The sequence below is a fragment of the Centruroides vittatus genome, unplaced genomic scaffold, assembly GCF_030686945.1.
Source record: "Centruroides vittatus isolate TY-2023 unplaced genomic scaffold, ASM3068694v2 contig_3093, whole genome shotgun sequence".
NCBI classification, from domain to species: Eukaryota; Metazoa; Arthropoda; class Arachnida; order Scorpiones; family Buthidae; genus Centruroides; species Centruroides vittatus.
Window position 1 is genome coordinate 286,325 of NW_027121991.1, and position 21,201 is coordinate 307,525.

The 21,201-nt window shown below is 43.5% G+C and overlaps 1 protein-coding gene across 1 annotated transcript in view; it reads right to left on the reverse strand.

The window, feature by feature from the left end:
* Nucleotides 1-2,483: 2,483 nt before the first annotated feature.
* The window catches only part of LOC136973156 (uncharacterized), a 42,416-nt gene continuing 23,698 nt past the window's right edge, over nucleotides 2,484-21,201 (reverse strand). The window contains exons 2-3 of the mRNA XM_067267855.1: nucleotides 6,369-6,493; nucleotides 2,484-3,787 (exon numbers count right to left, since the gene is read on the reverse strand). Coding sequence (XP_067123956.1) covers nucleotides 2,484-3,787; nucleotides 6,369-6,493 — 1,429 coding nt within the window. The remainder of the gene's footprint in view (nucleotides 3,788-6,368; nucleotides 6,494-21,201) is intronic.

The window sequence follows — 21,201 nt, forward strand, 5'->3', positions numbered from 1 at the left end:
CTGGCTACGCGAAATTCAATCGAGCGATAGTCAGATGGGCGACGGTTAATTTGGCGACGTCGCTCGGACGACTTTTTACCCTTATCGAGCGTCTGATTTGGCGGATACATATGTTGTAAATATTGGTAATATATATATATATATGTAAATATTGTTAAAACTTATGAGGTACGAGTTATCTCCAAGTTAGGAAAAAAGCGTTCTGGAACAACGTACTGTACCGTAGCTCGGTTAATATTGCGTGCCAGAAACAAAACACATGGAAGAAAAGCGATTCTTTCGAAGAACTTTTTGTGAATTTTGTTTTAATGTGGATTGAATCGAATGTATAAGATACTGTAGTTTTAATTTAATGTACTGTACTGTACAGTACATTAAAACTTCTCTTACTCGAAGCTGCAGGGGTAGGAAAAAATTTCGAGTTAGTAAAGAATAGAGTAAAAATAAAATTGTATATCTCTTGCATTATATAAAGAATCTTTGATAGTTTTTTTTAATTTTTAAACAGCCCGTATAACGCCTTTCAATAAATGTTCAACGCGACTAACGGAATGGTACAGTACAGTTTTGCAGGTACTGCACAGTGTACAGTACATCTTGTCGAGATAAAGCGAGAGGACGTCTCGCTTTAGACCGGAACGTTATCTGAAAATTGGTGTTGGAGAGTAGATAAAACTGTCTGAAAATTTCGTGGAGATCCGATAATTAGGATCACTTCGGATCGAATAAATATTATAATTCGAGTCGGGGAAGTCGAAAGTAACATAAATCCTTGCGGGGGACCGTTAAACACTTCCACTTGGAAATACTTCGAGTTAAGAAATTCAAGTTGGAGATGTTAGCCTAAATTCCTAGACCTACCATTGTGACCTACCGAGTGTTTCGTTTTCTTTGTTTAATTCGTTCCTTAAAAAATATTATTTAAATTTCCCGATAGAAGAGAATGGCGATTTTAATAAAGAAAAGAATTAAAACTTTGTATTTTGTCTATTATGCACTTCTTATTTTGTCGCCCGGAGGACCGTCGCCGTCCCGTATGACTCGCCTCTGTTGTAATCTATTACCAATGAAATTATTCGTTTACTTCAGAAAAATAAATAGTTCTGTCAAATAATTCGTGACGTATTCTTCGTACTGTACCGTATTTACGGCAGCGTGTATTACGGTATTCTACTTTATTAATTTTAAGAAATCAGATTGCGTGTTCTTATAAATCGTGGTATTAAACTGTTTATCAAAGGAGACGTAAGACGAAACGGATGTAAGAGGAAATGAAACGATCAGACGCAACGTCAGCTGCGTAGTCTTTTAAATTCAAAAGTTAAAAGTTAGCGACGTTGATACCTGTATGAAATTATTACGCCCTGTTAGCGAATCGTCCCGAAGATTGGAAATACCGTAATTTCGTGTTTATTGTTTCGATAAAAATTTTAACAAAATTCTTAAAAAGACAATACAAACGTTTTGCATATAGAGGTGGATGAGTAGCCTCAAATAAAAGGACTCCGCCGTGGAACTGTTATCCCTTAACTGAGACGGTGCGAGTCAAAATGACCCTACTTAGTTGTTTCTATTTTCGAAGTAAATAACCAGACATTTTTTAACCCTTTATTTTAACGTTTCTAAATAAAATAAAATATTCCGTAGCAATAAGTTTAATGCATTTCTAAACATTCTTAATTTTACTATCTCGGCTTTTACGTATACATAAGGAAAATCATCAGATTTGACCCTCAGAGTTTTTTTTTTTTTGTAAAACTTCACGTTTTGAAACCCCCTGAATCACAAAGTTAGGCCTAAGAGAAGGAAGAAATATGCCACGTTTTTATGCGTTGGCGTCTATAAGAAACGAAACTTGGCAGGATAGCTTGTGTTTAATTTTAAAGAATTCGATAGCATCGATTCTCCATATTGTTATCTAATAGCATCGTGGCTCCTTAATATTAAAGCGATGGGAGATAGAGGGTTGTCGTGTCTCGTATCTCGAGAGAGGTCGGGTTTAATGAAAATGTTATTCGTTATTAACATTTACAATTCTTTTTTAAAAACCTCATCACTACCCTCAAAATTAAGCTTTTTGGCCATTCGATAATAAAAAGATATAAAAAGTTATAAGTAAAGATTCTTTTTTTAGTAGTGAGACTAGTTTATTTTCACATCGTTTTCAATCCAATCAATGGATCATCATCAGGCGAAATTCGAACATTACAAAAATAGAACAACAAGTTCAAAATACAAAAATATATAACGGCTAACCAAAACGTAACTAACAGCACAATATCATTTCTAAATATCAACAAATTAATAAAAATGCTGCTAAAATTAAAAATAAAATATTAATATATAACAAACAAAAAGTGTATACAAAATATTAATACCTCTGCCTTAAAAAACAGATAAATAACACTAAATAATACCACTGCTTAATAAGCTGTACAGAGTTTTTCATTAAACTGTACATATTAATAAAGCTACTGCTCTTATTAGAAGTTTATAACTGCATACTTCCATGCGGAAGGAAGCCCCTCGGCATCTCTTGCGTTGATGCAATTCCCTTTAAGCTTGCTTTTATAGATTTCTAATTTCTCGGCCGTTCTTGCCAAGGTCGGGGAGTGGATTTGTTTCAGTATATCTGCTTCATTCCATCTTACTACTGAGCCTTCCGCTTGTGCCATTTGTGACAATACTGTGGCATTAGAACCTTTTCTAACATCATATCTGTGCTCTTTTATCCTAACTCCTAGATTTCTGGTGGTAACCCCGACATAATCTTTACTTATTCCTAACATCTGATTCTCGTATGGAATTCTATAAACGCCGGACCTATCCTCTTTCTTAATTAACCCTTTATCATTTCTAAGAATACTGTACAGATTCGGAGCTCTTTTTAAGATAATCTTTGTATCCTTTATGTGTGCGATTTCTTTCATAATGCTTCCTAAGCGCTTGTTGTACGTAAATTTCGTGTATGAAGATGGACCACGCCCGCGACCAGGTGCTGCATCGGTACCGACTTCTAATTTATTGATAATCCCCTTTAAAACATTCCTCTTGTAGCCCAACGCTTCTGCTACCTGCGTGATTCTTTCTATTTCCGCATCCCTGTCTATAACATTTTCGCAGTATAAAAAAGCCCTCCTAATTAACGCTCTAAACGCTGCTAGTTTATACTTATAGGGATCGTTAGAGCCAGCTGGAATATAAAGCGGGCTATGAGTTGGTTTAATAAATACCCCGGTAGATATACGTCCCTCTCTAAAAATAACCTTAATGTCCAAAAAATGTATCATAACAGAGCTTTTTTGCTCTAGTTTTAAGCTTAGGCCATCTTCATTATCATTGATCTTGTCAATAAATCTAGCAATTAATCGATTGCTTTTCCAAATTATGAATATATCATCGACATACCTTTTGTAGTATACGATGCTGTTCTTGAAACTACGCAAAACTTTAACCTCAAGCCTACTGACAACAAGCTCACACAATAGCCCAGAAATTGGGCTTCCCATAGGGACCCCTCGGCATTGTTTATACGTTTGTCCTTCAAACGCAAAGAAAGACTCGCAGCAAACAAGATTAACCATCTCTACCAACGCATTCCTATGATGTGCTAAAGCAGGGTTTACTCTGGTCAGAAAATCCAAAAGTGCTTCTACGCAAGATTCAATCCTGATAGAAGGGAACAAATTTTCGTAATCCAGTACAGTCCCAACTTCGTCATCAACTAAGTAAACCTCTTGTAGTTCTTTGACCACCGTTACCGGATCTCTTAGCCACAGATCAGGTGCTTTAATTTGAAAATGTTATTCGTTATTAACATTTACAATTCTTTTTTAAAAACCTCATCACTACCCTCAAAATTAAGCTTTTTGGCCATTCGATAATAAAAAGATATAAAAAGTTATAAGTAAAGATTCTTTTTTTAGTAGTGAGACTAGTGTTATTTATCATATCTTTCTTAATTATCCGCAATTAACAGACACCGAGATTAAAACGGTTCACTTTATTTCACCCATTTAACAATGCATTTCGAAGAGGGATTGGAAAATTACCAACCCCTCTTCGTGCTCGCGACTTCAATGTCTAAGGTTGTTGTCTACAACATAACGAACAAAAGGAGTTCGTGTTAAAATACTTTTGTTATCCGGAATGATGCGCATAATGCACAATTTGTACAGATCCTAATGGTGCAGTTTCTACGCATCAAATTCTTTCACTTACTAGCACGTTTTCTTTCTCTATTTTTAATTGGAAATGCAACACTTCTCCCATTTCCCATAATTATTAGCTCCTTATTACCTCTTAGAAGTATTTTAACTTCAGCAATATGGTTCATAAAACGACAAAGGTCAAAATGTACGGTACTTTTCCATCGTAAATACAGTAGAGCATCGATTATCCGACCGCGTTCTAGTCGGCAAATTCAAATGTCCGCTAGTGATGCGGCGCTACAATATTCGGTTTTGTCATGGCTACTTTAATGTTATTTTTGTTAAATTTTTACATGTTTTAGCAGGCAGCACTGGCTCGACCACGAAAGGGAGGCTACTATTTAAACCAGGCCTAATACACTATACTAATAATGTATTTTTTCATACTTTTCGGTTATCCGACAAACCCCAGTCCCCAATTAAGTCGGATAACCGATGCTCTACTGTATTTTCACAAGTTGAAAGAAACATTTTCACAAACAAACTATAACTATAATAAAAACACAAGAACGCTATTTATATTCTGCAAAAGAAAAAAAACACAGTCCGAAAAAATTCAACAACGTACTGAGTATGGTACGGATCAGACAGACCTGAGTATGCTATCAATAAACAATCGTATGATTGAGAGTAAAACCCTTCGAGACTCGGCTCGTACTTAGATTATAAAAATATTGTTATATTGAGGGTTAAGTAGGAAACTTACCCCTTAAACTTTGATCTTACCTTCTTTATAATAATTAAATAAAATCTAAAAAATAGCTAAATTCGAAATGAAACAATCTAGATTTATATCACTTATCTAATTGCCTTAATACCAAATCTAAGGGCAAACAGAACAGTATAGATATAGATAAGAAATATAGATTTTAAAGTGACAATTCTGCCCCACACGTGGTATCGACTTCAATGTTTTGACCGAAAGTAAAATGGCGATCGATAGTACTCGTCGTTGCCACCAAGAGCGCTGTAATCACGGTCACGGCACTCTACGTGGTATACTCTAGCTTGTTGTATACAACAGACCGAGGAAAGTAAAAATTTAACAACCAGTTTCCTAACCTTCCGGCAAAATGGTTAGAATTACGTGTGGCGTCATCTGTTACGAGATTTTATTTCAAAACATTATATATTATTAAGTATTATAAAATAACAGCTTAATTTTCAGAGTACAGATGAACTTTATAAAAAAATTGTAAATGCTAATAATCGGTAAAATCTTCACTAACTCCGACCGCATTCGAAATACGTCACACGATCCCCTCTATCTCCTCACCCTTCGACCTTTAACCACCAAACATCGATTCACCTAATACGCAAACCTCCCTGCAAAATTTCTGAAATTTTCGACCAAAAGTACTAAGAAATTACACATACACATGCACGCGCACACAATCATTCCTATATGCAGAAAAGATTCTTTCTTTCCTCCGAAATTTTTTTGCATTTCACGACGTTTCGAGGTTCCCAGTCCAAAAATGTAAAAATTTTGGAGTTTCGTTTTGACCGATGGCCATACTTTTCCTCCGTTATATATAAAACAGCCAGAAAAGTAAAAATCAAAACCCCGACAAAGGAAGACAAAAGACAAAATCTTGTCCGAAGCGTAATATTGAAATCGTTAACGAAATCGGCGATGTCGGTGAAAAACTAGTAACTATTGTCGATGAATGGGCTATTACGATTCGGTTTTATACCGTGGAGCCAACGTGCCGATTTCCAAATGAGGGTACTGCAAGTGGATCGGGAGGCGTGAACGGGTACAGTACGTGTAATCGTGACTTCGTCCGGAAAGTATGTTCGGTGATCACTCCATCTTTCTGGACGACCACACTCACACGCATATCTCTCGGTACCGACGTTAAAAAACCCATCGGTGAATGCATCAGCCCAACAACCTCGGTTATGGTTATTGGATGGGTATGATTCCGGTAGGATACGGCCAGATACAGTATTAGTGACTTTCTTCACACATTCCACCCGCCACTTCGGCAGAGGTATGCGCCAAGTCCCGCTCGTACACAACGCTGTATTCGAATGCGCGTACAACACTTTCAATGGTATTGCGGTGTATGGTACAGTACAGCACTCCGTATTCGCACTAGTCTCGACCCGGCCATCACACAGATTACATTAAGCGTCGTAAAAATCATTTACGGTGTCTTTCGTCTGTAATTTGCAATACGTCTTCTTTCTTCGGGACCAGGGACGTTTTGGCCACACCGTATTTTGTGACGTCGTAAGTAAACACTTCGTTACGCTTTAGTCCATCGTCAACGTCTCTGTAGGGATTGTTAGAAAAGTTAAGGTTTTATTCGTATATTTGCTTTTCAACATTAAATTTAAAATGCTGCGTAAGCCAAAACTAAGTTCGAAAGTAGAGCCTTAGAGCTCGCGCTCTTCCAAAAATAACTACACACCGTGGGAAGCGTGCCTAAACTTCTTTCCGCTGCGAGAAGATGCAAATAAGAAGAAGAAACGCAAAACAATTTACTGTTATGTTCTATGGACAGAACTGTCCGCCAGTCACCCCTCCATATTTATATATTTTAATTTATACTTTGTAGAAGTTTTCGCCAGATTATTGATTAAAATTTCCCGCGGAATACCTTAGTCGACACCGAATGCCAGGGTTGGAAAATGCTTCGAATCCAGCCGAAGAATTTGTAACATTGTCGGGAATGCAGAAAAAAGAAATTATTTAACCAGCAATTATTTATTGTGACAGCTCTACAATGCCGGGCTGCAATTTTTAATTAATTTCATTTAAAATGGGCAGTGACTTGCCCCCGTATATCATACTTTACCTTTAACAATAAAGTCGTGCCGGTCATCTCTCTAACACCTTTCGGGAAAAATTTTTTTGAATCGAAATAACGTGACTTCCGATTTATATTAGACGTTGGTATATAGTTAATCGGGTCCTCCTGCCCCTAAGGTTTCCTTATCTGGTCTCCTAACTCCGTTTTCGAGATTGAGGAAAGACGGGCCCATTGGGAGGCGCGGGCGTCTCCGCCAGGGATTAACGGAGGTCTTTTCTCATTCTCCGAAGGGGTTCTTCTTCCGGACCGCGGTCCGAAAGAAGGGCGACGGGGCCTACCCGACAGGTAAACCAGAAATGCGGGCGAAGGCGTTTCCCACTTTTTGGGCGGGGACCCGTTTCGGAAGCGGAAGTCCGAGAATTTGGACGCGGACAACGTCCGGAGATTGCCAAACGTTGGTCCGCGTCCCCTTTCCAGGGAAAATTCGAAAGGGAAAGAAGGACGAAATAAAACTCCGTCTGGTGGATAAAACGAGAAAACTGCCGGATCCAATTATTGAAAGGAAAAATAAAATAAGTAAGGACCGGGCAGCCCGTGGTTAAGGGTACGGATCAGCGCGTCGCACGGAACTACGGCCAGATCTGGACCCGCGAAGGAACAGTGAGAAACCGAGTAGTAGAGAGGGTCCGCGTTACCAGTTAATCCGTAAGCCCGAGCCTACTAAAAGCCCAGCCGAAGGTAATCGCTTAACTGGGAAGTTTAACCCCCGTCCGGGACGGCCCGCGCGACCGGTAGGGCCAGGGCCGAGGGTAGAGTTTTAGAAGAAATACCGGCGGAAAAAATACCCGGAGAGGCGGCATTTTATTCCGAAAAAGCTCCTCGGCCAAATGTAAAGTTGGACGAATAAAAATAGGCGTTTACGTCACACGGTGAACCGCGATTGCACCCAACGACTTTCCGCTTCCGGCGGGACTTTGGGAAAGGGACGTCGACTTCCGTTCCGTTTTTCCTACGCCCTCTCGGATTGCTCAGCCGGTGAAATTCTTAAGAATTTCGTAGCCGTCTTTAAAAAGCAACAATAACCACCAGAAACAAATAAATTTCCTTCCCGAAAAAAAACTTAAAGACTGGATAAGATTTATTTAACCCCAACGGGAAACGAAACCAAACGTCGTAAAACTTGACGGAGGAAGCGGAAAAGAAAAGAGAAAAAATCGAACTTAAACTAAAGGGCGCGGGCCTGGGACCGATAAAGTCGACGGTCGAAGGGGAAACGGCCTTCGGAGTAAAGACAGAAACGAAGGCCCGACTCTTCCGTCGTTCTTCCGTAAGCCGGAAAACGGCGCGAAAAAAAGCCGAGGACGAAGGAGGAGACTCGGCTTCCGATCCCCGGACGGAGAAAAAGTTCCGCGAAGAAAGTATTATTGGACAGTAAATCCACCGCAGCCGGAAAGTAAACTTCCGAGCTTAGGATTTACGCCCGACGAATGGTTTTTGTCCGATTATAAATTCATGGCCGATGGACGGTAAGGAAAAGTATTCCGACCGAGTCCACCACTTTTCCGCAAACCCTTAGCCGGACCGGACTAAAATTCACTTAATACGGAGTAAAAAAGCGCAATTTCTGTAATGCCGGAGAAAGAAGACGATTGGAATGATTCTTCCGTAATTAACTTTCCTTACTTCCGACGAAAAGCAAAAGTCCGGCTTTCGTTTTTCTTCTAAGTTTAAAAAGCGCCGTTCTCCCGGGACCAAAACTATATTTGTCGGCCCGTTTCGATCAGCGGCGGGGGGGCGTAGGAGGACACAGGCCACGCCGTCCTCTTTTCGAGGATGCCATTTTCCTCGTCCTTTCAGGGCGGGAGAAAGCTCGTCTCCGACCTCAATTTGCGCCGGAAACTTTATTACGCCAAATCCGTATTTTAGGTGGGGTGGTAAAGGCGGCCGGGCGTCGGAAGACCGAAAGTCGCCGATACAGCGCCTCGGAGGTTAATTATTTTCCGTTTGGTAGAACTTTTTTTGGCGGGCCCGGCCGGAAGACGGGAGGTGGCGGCGCCTTACCGTCCTTCCCTTTCGTACTAACTTCGGTGGAAGTTTGGGAAATCGACTCTTCATACTTAGCTAAGGAGGATGGGCCCCGCCTACACCGCCTCTTCGTTTCACTTATAGCCTATCGGTAATGAAAATTTCCATCTCCGAAATCCGTTTCTATCTTCCCTCCTCGGCGACTTAAAATCTCCACCACACTTTTCTCTAAATAGTGTAGAAGCCTGGCTAACTCGGATTAATTAAGAAACGAATGTCGTCCGAGTTAACGGGATGTTTTCTCTCTCCGTACTAAAGTGTAGAAGAAATTTTTCGTCACAGTTCATTCCGATTTCGGTTACAAGACGACAGAAAACTGGAGGTTACGTGTTTTTTCGATAGAAATTGTAGGACGACGGGCGACCGTCAAATTAAAAGGAATTCCGTTTTTAAACGTACGGAAATCTCTCTAAGCCGTAAGGCTACGTCGGTGACCGACTGGCGGATTTTCTTCTTGCCACAATACGAGGAAGAAGAGCGATTCGAGTAATTTTAAGAGAGATCTTTCTTAAAACAAAGCCCGGTCTTTGCCTGCAGGGGCAAAGACTGGGCAAAGACCGGGCGTTATCCGTTCTCGGCCAAAGAAAAAGTAAAGATATTTTACGCCGGGTCGACTTTTTCCTTTACAAACAAATCCTCTTCGAATCGGGAGATTTCCGGTGGTTTCTTGGCGCAGTTGTGGCGGCGGGTGGACCGCCGGAGTTGCGCGGTGCCACGGTAATCGACGCTAGAAATACTTTCCCGACAGACGGAAGAAGCCTCGTCCCCTACATTTGTTACGTTACAAAACCGTCGTGTTTACCGAGTTTATTAGTTTAAGGCCGCGGAAATCAATCCTTTGTTTAAGTATAAGCGCTTTCTGTCACCGCCTATTCGCGGCGACCATTATATAGCTTATAAAGGCAGGCGGCGTGTACCGTCCGCGGCCGATGGCACGTTCTTTGTACGTCGTTTCGACGGCTTAGAACCGGTCCTTTCTGAGCGCCTCCTCTCGAAAACGTCGTGTTTTCTTTCCCTTTTAGTACGTCTATTACCACTGTCGATCCTCGACCGTACGCCCTCCTTGTAAATCCAATATAAACACTTGACTCGCCCGCCTCTGGGTTTGTATTGTTGTTTATCTCCGTAATAAATTCTTTTACACCTCCGTCCTCCTTTCAGACCCCACGCAGCTGTCATTTACCGACCCTTTTCCCGGGTAGCTCCCACCCCTCCCGCTTCCCACCCAGGCTCCTCCTGCTTTTCCGATAACAATTCCATAATCGCAGCTGCGCGGTGGGGAAAGTGTATTGTTTGTATGTACATTTTCCTATCGATTTCGGAGTAAAGACGAAATCTTTTTATTATCAAACCGGTTATTCTCTTTCTTTCCGTTAGACGAGAAATACTTTTAAAATATTTCCGGTGCCGTTGGGGCGGCCATTTGCAATTAAAACTATAAAGTTGAGAAAAAGGAAAGCGGCTCGGAGAAATCGTATTCTTCTTACGAATTGTTTTAAAACTACCGAAAAGTCGTATCCTTTATAAAGACTACGTAAACCAATCTCGTCGTCTTCCGTGGCTCAAAAATATTTCCGGAAGATGATGTCAAAAATATTTCTGCCACGCGTAAGACGGACCGGTTTGGCGGTAGAAGACGGCTAGACCTAGCACTGTACAGTACAATAGGAGAAATACAGACTAATAAATCCACGAAAATAAGTTAGCCGTAGAGCATTATCGCACTTTCGAAAAACGGTTTGGGTTTTCGACGTAGAAAAGGTCTACGACCGTAAGTCATATCCCAACAAAGTGTTACACTTTGATATTTAATTGACCGTGATCGGGCCAAACAAGTTTACTGCTAGACGGTAAGAAGGGACCTTATAAAAAATCACAAGAGGTAAATAAAGACGTGAGGTACAGTACAATTATTGTAATAACGTAAAAAGAAAGGTCGACCGGCCGAGGGAATTATTCGGAAAAAACCAAAGACAACGAGTTAAAGTATTATTTCCGTCGGATGGATAACACACAAAAATTGCTTTAAACATAATCGCGTTAGAAATTGGTCGAAGGAGCGAAAGCCAGAAGAAGAAAGACAGGAGGAAGGAGGAAAGGAAAAAAGGTAGGTTTGCAGCAAATGCGAAGCGAATCGGATGGGTAAAGGCATTTTCCAGCCTTCGAAAGCGTTCGGAAAGTGGTCTATTGGCAGGTCGAAAGAGAAAGGCCAGGAAACATCCTCCTAATCTTGTTAACGAAATAACGGTTTACCATCAAACATCGCCGCCTGCGAGGACACGGCTAGAAAGATCCAGCGGCCAAAACCAAGAACTGTGCCTTTCGTAAACCGGTCATTTACTTTATTCCGGTTTAAGACGAGAGCCGTCGGTAATTTACAGAGGGTAGAGGAGGAAATCCGCCCACAATCTCCTTCTAACAAAGTTGTAAACCCGGAGAAAAGTTTAGGGGCAGAATCCGTGTCAAATCCTAGAAAGTTAACTTTATTTTTTCTAGAAGAAAGTCGCATCTTTTAAAACAGATTTTTATAAATAAGTGACCCAGGCGCCGTCGAAAATTATTTTTTAAATGAAGGCGTAAAAAGAGAGATGGATAGAAACGCTCCTACCGGAAAATGGAGCGTACTTAAGCACATTCTACGGAAAAGAATTTGGCGCCCAACTGGGCCTATCTCGGGCGGACGAAAACGGTGGGGTACGCCTACGGTTTGTCTAAATAGCGGGTCGACCTTCACCGGCGTGGGTGGGTGTCCGTTGGGTAAACGTTCAGTTACGTACCGTTAACGATTCGGTTATTAAGAAAGCGCCGCCCACCACCGGGTATAATCGGCTCGTCTTCTCCCCCCACTCGGCGGCTCATTCCGGAGGAACTTCTAGAAGGGCCGACTGTTCCTCGCGTGGAAAAATCGCGGGAAGTTTATTTTCCGGTTGGCCCACCCTCCGTTACTTTCTCGGTGACCGAAGAGTTCTTTAATCCCGCTTCGAGTTTTCTCGGGACGGCCCACGGCGGACGCTTTCCACTCGTCTAGAAAGGTTTCTTATACCGCCGCCGGTACAGTACATTTTGCTCCCGAGTTTAATTAATACGCTATTGTATCCTTAACTTAATTTAAACTTATCTTCGTCTACTAGTATATACTTTATCAATTAACAGGACTTATTACACTGGATTTATGGATGCAGCAATTAGGTCTCTGCTTCCGAGTTTAATCGAACGAATGGTAAAAAAGTGGCATTTAATTACAGACTCGCGGACCCGAACTGCATTTAGCCGTGGGTTACTATCGGTCGCCCCGTTTCTAGACCAGACACTGCCAACGAGTCGGTCGCGGTCAACCGGTCCATCCGCGCATCGTTTTTGTCGATGGCAGATAATTTAGATGGTTAAACTCGAAAACATTGATAATTTTAATAGGAATATTAAATCTATATTTTACACGGAGAAATCTCTTAACTATTCTTTATGGCGGGGGTCACAGCGGGCCAGATAACTGAGAGAACGTTTGTTTGTTTAGTTATGGCAACGCGATACTTGGGCGATGCCTTCCGGGAGGTCTTTCTAGATGGCCTCTATTTAGGCGTTACGGACGTGGAGAAAACACGGAAAACTCCACGTGGCCAGCCCGTCCGAGCGAGGCGCGAACCCACGACCGAACTCCCAGTGTTCGGGGAACGAAGACCGCTCGGCCACTGGTGGGATTTCTGAGAGAATGACGAGCGTGGGCCGCATAACTATTTTGTTCGATGCAGTATATCGAATAGATAAAAAATAGACAACCCAACATATTTATTTACTAATAGACAAACACGATGGCTGCAGCAAGTTGCTAATGGCTTTTCTTAGAAACTTCATTGCAGGTTCTTACACAAAAAGTGCTCCGATATCCAAAGTGGCAAAATGTCACCGAATTTTTCAATTCGTCGATTTTTCTAAAAATTAGCCTATATTACTGGCGGATACAAAAGTCAGATTGGACCACTTCTGGCATTTCTAATTACACTTATTTTAATTTTTTTTGTACATAGTAAGTTTATCTACAAACTTTAATATTTCCATATAAAGAATTTTCTTTTATCTCATTTATGGCACGGTGCGGCGGTAGGCCGGATGAACCGACCTCGCGGGCCGTAGTTTGGTAACCCCTGCTCTATGGCAACGATTTTAACCGGTGTGTCGCGAAAATTTTTGAAGATTTTTAAATAGAAACCCAAAGAACAATAAGCGTGCTTGTCAAAATTAAAACCTATTTAAATTGATTATACGAGTTTTTATTGTTTTAATAAATAAACGTACTCTACACACGATGTAATCTATCTATATATATATATATACATATATAAATGAGAATGTTTGTTTGTTCGCTATGCAAACCCAGGCCGTTCGATCAATTGCTACGACAATCGGCGAGTGCCTTTAACACGCTTCCGAGTCAAATAATGTCATAAATATCATCCGAAAATATCGATTGGATTTCAATATATCAATTAATTTTTGTCTACATTCGATATTCTGATTTACACGTAGCGCCATCTATTGGCAAAAACGAAGAAAATAGTAAACTAAATATAATTCTTACAATGAATATAACTTTAAAAAATATATTACTAGAAATTCTCCCATCATGCACGACGGAATATTTTTTATGAAAAAGTAAAGATCGAAGAATTTAGAAGCGTAGAGATTTTAAGAAATTCAAGAAGAGCTGCTATATAAAATACACACTTAAGATTAATTTTGTATTACACGGCTAATCTTCAAGTTTTTTTACATACTAAATTATTGGTGCTCAATACGCGCCGCTTCGGATGCGTGACATACGTCCGAACGGTAGCGAAATTCGTCCCAAACTTTTGCCAGTATATCTAGATCCACCGCTGTTACGCGGTTTCGCAGTTCGAGCACTGTAGCTGGAAGAGGAGGCGCATAAACAGAATCTTTTATAAACTCCTACAAGAAAAATTCGCAAACAGTGAGGTCCGGCGACCTAGGAGGCCAGTTACGCGAAGCCGAACCATTAGGTCCCATACGGCCGATCGTTCGTTGGGGAATCTGCGTATTCAAAAATTCTCGAACTTCCAGGCTCCGGTGCGGTGGTGCCCCGTCCCGCCGGAAAACGAAGTCATCCGAATTGGCCTTTAACTGTGGGAAAAGCCAGTTTTCGAGCATATCGTGATTTCCGTAACTGTGTTCTCTAAGAAGAGAAAGGGGCCGTACACGTTTTTCCGAGAAATTGCACTAAAACTCGAGAATTTCCTCTTTCTAACAGTACATCGTTCGACGAAAACGGATTAAAAGCCGAATAGTTATGATTTTTTAAAATCGGACGATTCTTTTCGAAACACCCCGTATTTGATCCGTTTTTTTTCCGAAATTCGATTGGTGGGCAGATTACCGTTTAATATTCGGAATGGACGGTTTCTTAGAGCTAGCGTTAGAAAATAATATAAAATCCGAAAAATTTAAGATATATTTTTAATTCCTGTCTATTTGATCGATGAAATTGTGTCATTTCGTACCATCCGAGTATGGCGATAAACGTGACAACGGTAGGCTAAAATAACCAAACTCTTTCTACGGTTGTCGTTGTAATGTTTGTTACATCATGGTATTTGATTTACATAACTACAAAGGTTATCTTAGGTAACGGTTTATCCCACCGAGTGACCCGTGTTACGCATTTTAAAAATTCTTTATTCCTCCGCCGTACGCAATTTAAAGAATTTTTAAAATGTCTTAGATCGGTCACTCGGTGCGATAAACTGTTAATTAACCTTCGTAGTTAGATACATCAAATGCTGTAATATAATAGAAAAATTAGAAATACGAAATAATCTAATAATCTTAATGTTGTTCTTATTTTTTGCCTGGGAAACGACGGGCTTAAGTCGTTAATCTACAAATTCTTTTATTGTACCACAAACGGTTCACCCGGGTGCCCCGGAGAGAAGCGAAACTTTAGGGTCCTCACAAAAAAAAATAAAAAAAGCCGGAATGTTAATTACCGAAATGCAACTATGTTTTGATAAATAACTTGATTAGGGTGGAAAATTGATCATCTCCCCGCAATAAGCTGGCCGGTCCCGTCGTACACTGTAGAAAAGCGTTCCGTCAAAACGCTTTAAAAGGTAAACTTTACGCCGTCGGGATGCGGAACGTCCTTTAAAATCGCCTCCCCGGGTTTTTCCCGGAGCTCGGGGATGACGGGATTCCATTTTTTTTTAATTTTTATTAACGATATATATTTAACCTTTGGCCCGGAGAAGCTCTGGTTACGTAGGCTAGCGATTTTATTATCTCCCGGCGGAATAAAAAGCCGCCGACTGAAATATTGAACCGAGAAGGCCCCATCCTTCATTCCCGCCGGACCGGACTGAATTTGCCGTCCGACAGATAGAAACGTCGGACCACTCGTCCTAGATTTCCGCCCGATCACTCGTCACGGCGAAATAAAAAAATGGCCGGCTTAAAATATCCGGGACAGAAATTAGCTCCGGCCAATTTTGACCAAAAACGTTTTTCTTCCTTCGTCGGTGTACCCGACCGCTTTCGATTTTGCCTTAATTCTTCGCCTTTAACACAAGATTAATAAAACCGCACGGAGTTCCGTCGTCCGGTGCAGACTCCCCGCCCATAAATTATTGCCAAATTTTTCCGCCGATTAGCCACGGTCCGAAGCTTAAGCCCTGGGCCTCCGAGTGTCAAGCGCCCACACATTGAATTATTATCATAAATTTTTAATACTTCTTCATTAACAATAAGCACTTGTCGTATAGTAAAAAAAAAAAAAAAAAGCTAATATTAATAATAACGATAATTTATAGCATTATTTCTTTTATTGTAAACAATGTAACGTAACTGGTCAGTAATTAATCGATATAAACACTTCTTTATTTCTTACGGTTGTTTATAGTATATAAGAAATAAAGAATGTCATTCGACACCATTTCATAAATAAATATATTTCAACTCTGATTTTGATGTTATTAAAAATGAACTTTTAACACAATTTAAAAATCCCTAATCTAACAAAAATGGGGCCCCGTTGGCCCTCGATAAGCTCTAGGCCCGAAAAAGATCCGCCTCCGCGAATACCAACTTTCCAAAACCGCTTCGACTAGGCGTCCGTCTTCTCGACCGAAATATTAACGTCGTAAAACCGAGTCTCGTCCACGGATCCGGGCTTTCGGTCCCTCCGGAGCGCTCCTCCGATGTTTGACCAGAGAAAGAGCGCTTTTCTACGGCACTCTCCGTCCCCCTTCCCGCTCCGCGCCCGAATGGCGGGAAAAGGCCCTTTTAAGAGAAGAGAGAAAAGTTTCCGATACGGGAGTTGGGAAGAACTCCCGCTAATGAGCCGGCGCTCTTTATTAATGGAAAAATCAGGAACTTCCGGCGGCGGAAGGACAGGAAGCCCGACGATTTTCCGGGAGGACTCGGCCCGGCCTCCCGATTCCCGCCGCCCCTTCCGGTTCGGATTCGCTCCTTCCGGAAACGGATTAGGCCGCTTCCGTCTGGCCGCGGGGAGGCCGAGTGGTAATTACGCCGTCACGCGACTTCTTCCTTCTTTCTTACTCTCTTTTTCCTCTCCGGAAAAAAGTGCACGGCGCTCTTTCCGGATAAAAGTCGACTTTTCACCCGGCCAAGGAACTACTACTTTTCCTCCCCGTCCCCGTCTGCCGGGCAGCCGGAAGGGGAAAAACTCAGCCGACCGTCCCGATTAATAAATATTTATCGTCCGTATCCGCGGAATCTTCTGGCATTCGTCCGGGGAGGAAATACTCGGGCCGATCCACTCCGGAAATCTTCGACTTTTACCCGGAGGAGGAGGCCGAGAAGCCGAAGGAAATTCCGGCTCTCCGCAAATCTTCCGCCTTCCTTGGCGGTCCGGACGAATTTAGTGGCGGTTAGGGGGACCGGGAATAAATCATTTACTTCGTTTTGTCGGACGGGGGTTGTTAAAACGCGTCCCGTCATTCTCCTTCCTTACGAGTTCTCGGGCTTCTTCCTCCGACGTTTACGCCGGCGGCTAAGCGGAGACGGCAGTTTCCGTCGACCGCACCGAAATTTGGACGGAGGAAATTCGCCGCCCTTCGAGGTTCACGTAAGAGTCGGCGCTTTCTTTCCGTCAGTTTGCGTATTTTTCGGCCCTCGTCGGTAGCTGCGGGCTAATGGTGGGCGGGTGGCCCGGGCACTTTCCGGCCACCGTATTGTCCTCGTGCGGGACTCCGTTCTTCGCCGTTTGTCCGCAAACTCCTCTACTTCCCACGCCGATAAGAGACTTTACCTTTCCCCTTCCGACTGGAGTGGCGGGCAACCGTGCCGCCTCCGCCGTCTTCGGGTCGCCGCTCCAGATATTGTTCTTTTTCTTCCCGATCCGGTTAACCCCGCCGGACGACGGGCGACGAGGGTCTTCTTTCCGGTTTAGCTTCTGTCTTAGGAGCCGGGCGTTAAAATAGGCCAAATAATTGTTCCGTATTCTCGGGACCGGCCGAGAGTTGGCGGGAGAAGAGTTTCTTAGCTGTCCGAAGCGGCGCGATTTTGCCTTAATAATCCTACTTGGGATTTCTTCGCTCACTCGGTTCTTCTCCTTCACGTTTCTACCTTCGTAATCGAAACCGCCACTGGCACACGCGCGCTTTTCTGCACGCGTGCATCGAGTGTTCTTACCGACCGGTTTACCTCCGGTCCTAATTAAGTAACTGGGTTTTACTTGTATTTTTTCCTTTTTCGACTCTTCTCCCACTATCGGGGCCTTTTTAGCCGGCGCCTTATCTGTCGGGACCGGCCGGGTGGCGGGAGGCCCGCCTCAAAAATCCTGGGGTCCGAAAGAGTAGAAAAACTCTTTCGGACCGAATCCGGAAGAGCGGAAGGATTTCCCGCGCTCGTTCCTTCAAATACCACCGGCCTTTTCCTCGGGCAGAAGATATTGGGAGGTGAAGAACTCGTTTTCTTTTTTTTCCTTCAAACCACGTCGACTTTTAATTCTGGTTTTTCTTCGCATTACCGGACGAGAAATTTTCCGGGCGTGGCTCTAGAAAAACACCACCTTAGGAAGTATTCGACCGTATCGTTCGGTGACATTCAAATAGCGATCCGCGGTTACCGGGCGTACTTTAGTGGCTGTGACCGTAGACTAACGTATTCGAGCGTAAAAAACACGGTGCACGGTCGCGGCATTATAATCACCGACGAACGAAGAATTACGAGGAATTTCGTCGGTCCGAGAAGAGAAGAAGAGTGGGAAAGACGGCGATCGGGACCTGGGTTCGACTTCCGTCCGGGGAATACTTTGTTTCCTCGCGCCGCTCCGTGCCTTTTCGGACGGCCGCCCGTCCTTTCGTCTCGGCGGCCTTTTGTAAAGAAGAAAGGGACGGTCGTCGTTAGGAAAATCTTTGGCAAATAGGTTTCGTCGGAAATCGGAAGCTCCGACGTAGATTTTAGAAAGAAACGGCGGAGAAGCGGAAGAAGCCCGGCGCAGCGCCGGTAAAGGTCGCGAATGCGAGGTCCGGGCTAATTTCGTCCGGCTTTGTTCCGTGGAGAGCGGAGATCCCGCCTCTTCCGGAAGGCGCTCCGTTCGTCTCCGGTCTCTCCGTCCGGACGTCGTCCGCCCGTCCGTCTACCGCTCGGTGTCTCCGGAAGAGGGAGAAAACGACCGGAAAACGAATCCGGTCGTTAAGGCAATTAAACCCAGAACGGAATTTCTGAACCGGTTTCCATAGTAACCGTCAAACCCGGTTCAAACCTTTCCTAGTTCCGCGCCGGTTACCTTTTCGCGGCTAATTTAAGAGCGCGATATTTTAACAGTATTATTTGTGGGCAAAACCCCGGCAATCTTCGGACCGGATCCGTTTTCGTATCTTCGGAAATACGCGAAAGATAAACGAAAGTCGGATTAATGCGGGATTTAACCGTCACGACGGTAAACCCGCCCGTCGACGAGAAAGAGACGGGATCCCACCGAGTTTGCGCCGGTAAATCCGGATTTACCCAAGTCCGGCACCGACTATTCCCGGCCGTGGCGATTTCCTCCGACCGTCCGGCTACGTCCCCTCGTAACGTCGTCCACCCTCGGTAGAACTATCGCCGGTAATTCGTCCGTAAAACGACGACGACGGCCCGGCTTTCGGCTCGGCCGACGACCTCCGGCGTGCCCTTTATCGACGACGAAATTTATCGTACCCGCGCACCGGCGCGGCCCGAAATATCCAACTTCCGACGGAAAGTGGTGGAAAGAAGCGCCTACTTTCCGCGGGAGGGCGCGACGAACGACGAGGCTTTCCACCCGGAAAAAGATCTTCGCGCGGAATAAATTCCACTCGACGTCGGGCTTTATTCCGCTTCGTACGGTAACTTTCGGTTAGTTTTTCTGGGCTTAGCGTAAGTCTTTCTCGCCGAAGAATTATGTTTTCCCATTTAGGTTTTTATTATTTATAAAAATGTCCGAAAAGGTCGGATATAAAGTTTTCGAGTAACGACGAGAAATAATACCGTTCGACCGGACCTTAGGTCGGTAATATTATTTGTAGAATAGAGCAGCGATTAATTTATATCCGACGACGACGAAATAAAGCGACCGAATAAAAATAAAATGGCGGCGAGTTAATACACCTAACGCGTCGGCGGACTTTGGTAAAAATGTAAGATTTTATCGTTTAAAGATTAATCCGTCTTATTAAAATCGTCGTCGGGTTTCCGGCATCCGATCGGCGGTGGGCGCGGGGCGACCGGCCCGAAGTAGAAGTCGACCTCCGTGGCGGAACTCGTTCCGTTTTATCGCGGCCGAATTAATCCGGCGTCGTCCCCGGACTGGTAAACGCCTCCGTTAATCTACGGACGATTCGGTCGACGGCCACAGCCCGCAATCCGTAAATGAAGTAATTACGGTATTCGAAGCAAAACGGGAGTAATTCTCGTTATTAAAGTTCCCGTTTACTTAACTACGGGCTAGGTTTACCGCCGGGACGTATTCGGGCCGCGGGCCTCCGTCCACCGTTTATCCTTACGGTTATAAAAATAAGGCGTTGCCGCGTATTCCGACGGTAAGATTTCCGCCGGGCAAATAGTTCATCGCCTCTCGTCCGTCCTGGTAATTCGACGGCTAATCGACGCGATCGGCCACACTTTTTGCCAATCCAAATCGGAAACGATAAATTTGTAGGCGGTCGGTTATAAAATAAACGCCACGCGTTCCGTTTCGTATCTCGCCGTTACGTTAGAAAAGTCACCGAATGATCCGTATAAAAATCGAAGCATCGAACGTTATCGGACACGTAGGGCCGAAAAAGTCGCCGGCGATACCGCGGCTCCGTTCGAAAATGAAATGCCGGCCACTCCGATAACGTTTTCGTCGCAGTTTCCGGACCCTCTTACCCGGGAGAGGAAGATGTAAATGGAGAGATGTAAGGAAATGTGGGGCGAGAGTATGTGGATTTCGCGTTTTACATTAATGCGCTGGCAATTATCGGTATTTTTAAACTCTAACTATACAAAACAATACAATACGCGTTTAGCTTTTACTAGTGTTTTATTTATCTAATTAGTATATATATAACGGACACGAAAAACACTGTTTAGCGTAACCGTTTCTTACGCGCACTGTTTCCCCACTAATACGCGCGTGATTCTGCCAATATATCTTACATTTTTATATTAACAAAGAAGGCGAAGTAATCGTCCCGATCCTTCGTAAGCGATGCATTCTTCGAACGCACCATTGTTTACGCTTTATCCATTCCGTCGGACGGAGGTTCTTCACATTTTTCGTCGCAGACGCGACTTTGTTAACGCGGCTTTCGCCCCTTTCGGAGTTTACTTTCGGTAATTCTCCGGGAACCGCGAAGATTTCGTTTTCGCCGCGTTAAATATTTTCGTCGGACCAAATTTTACGTTATCGTATACTTCTCGCGGCGTATCGTAAAATTTTGCAACCGGCGAGAGATCGAAACCCGCTGCCGGAGCGACACTCGAAGCTTCGGACGGTTCGCTAAATTTCTCGGCATTTTTAAGAAAATAAGCCCGGTCTCTTCCGGCTAACCGAAGCTCGAGATCGAATTAACGCTTCGATTTATTCTTTTCTGCCAGTCGGCGAGTTAGTGACCCGACGTCCTCGGTCGTAAGACCACCGCGCGGTATCGAGGTATCGAGTA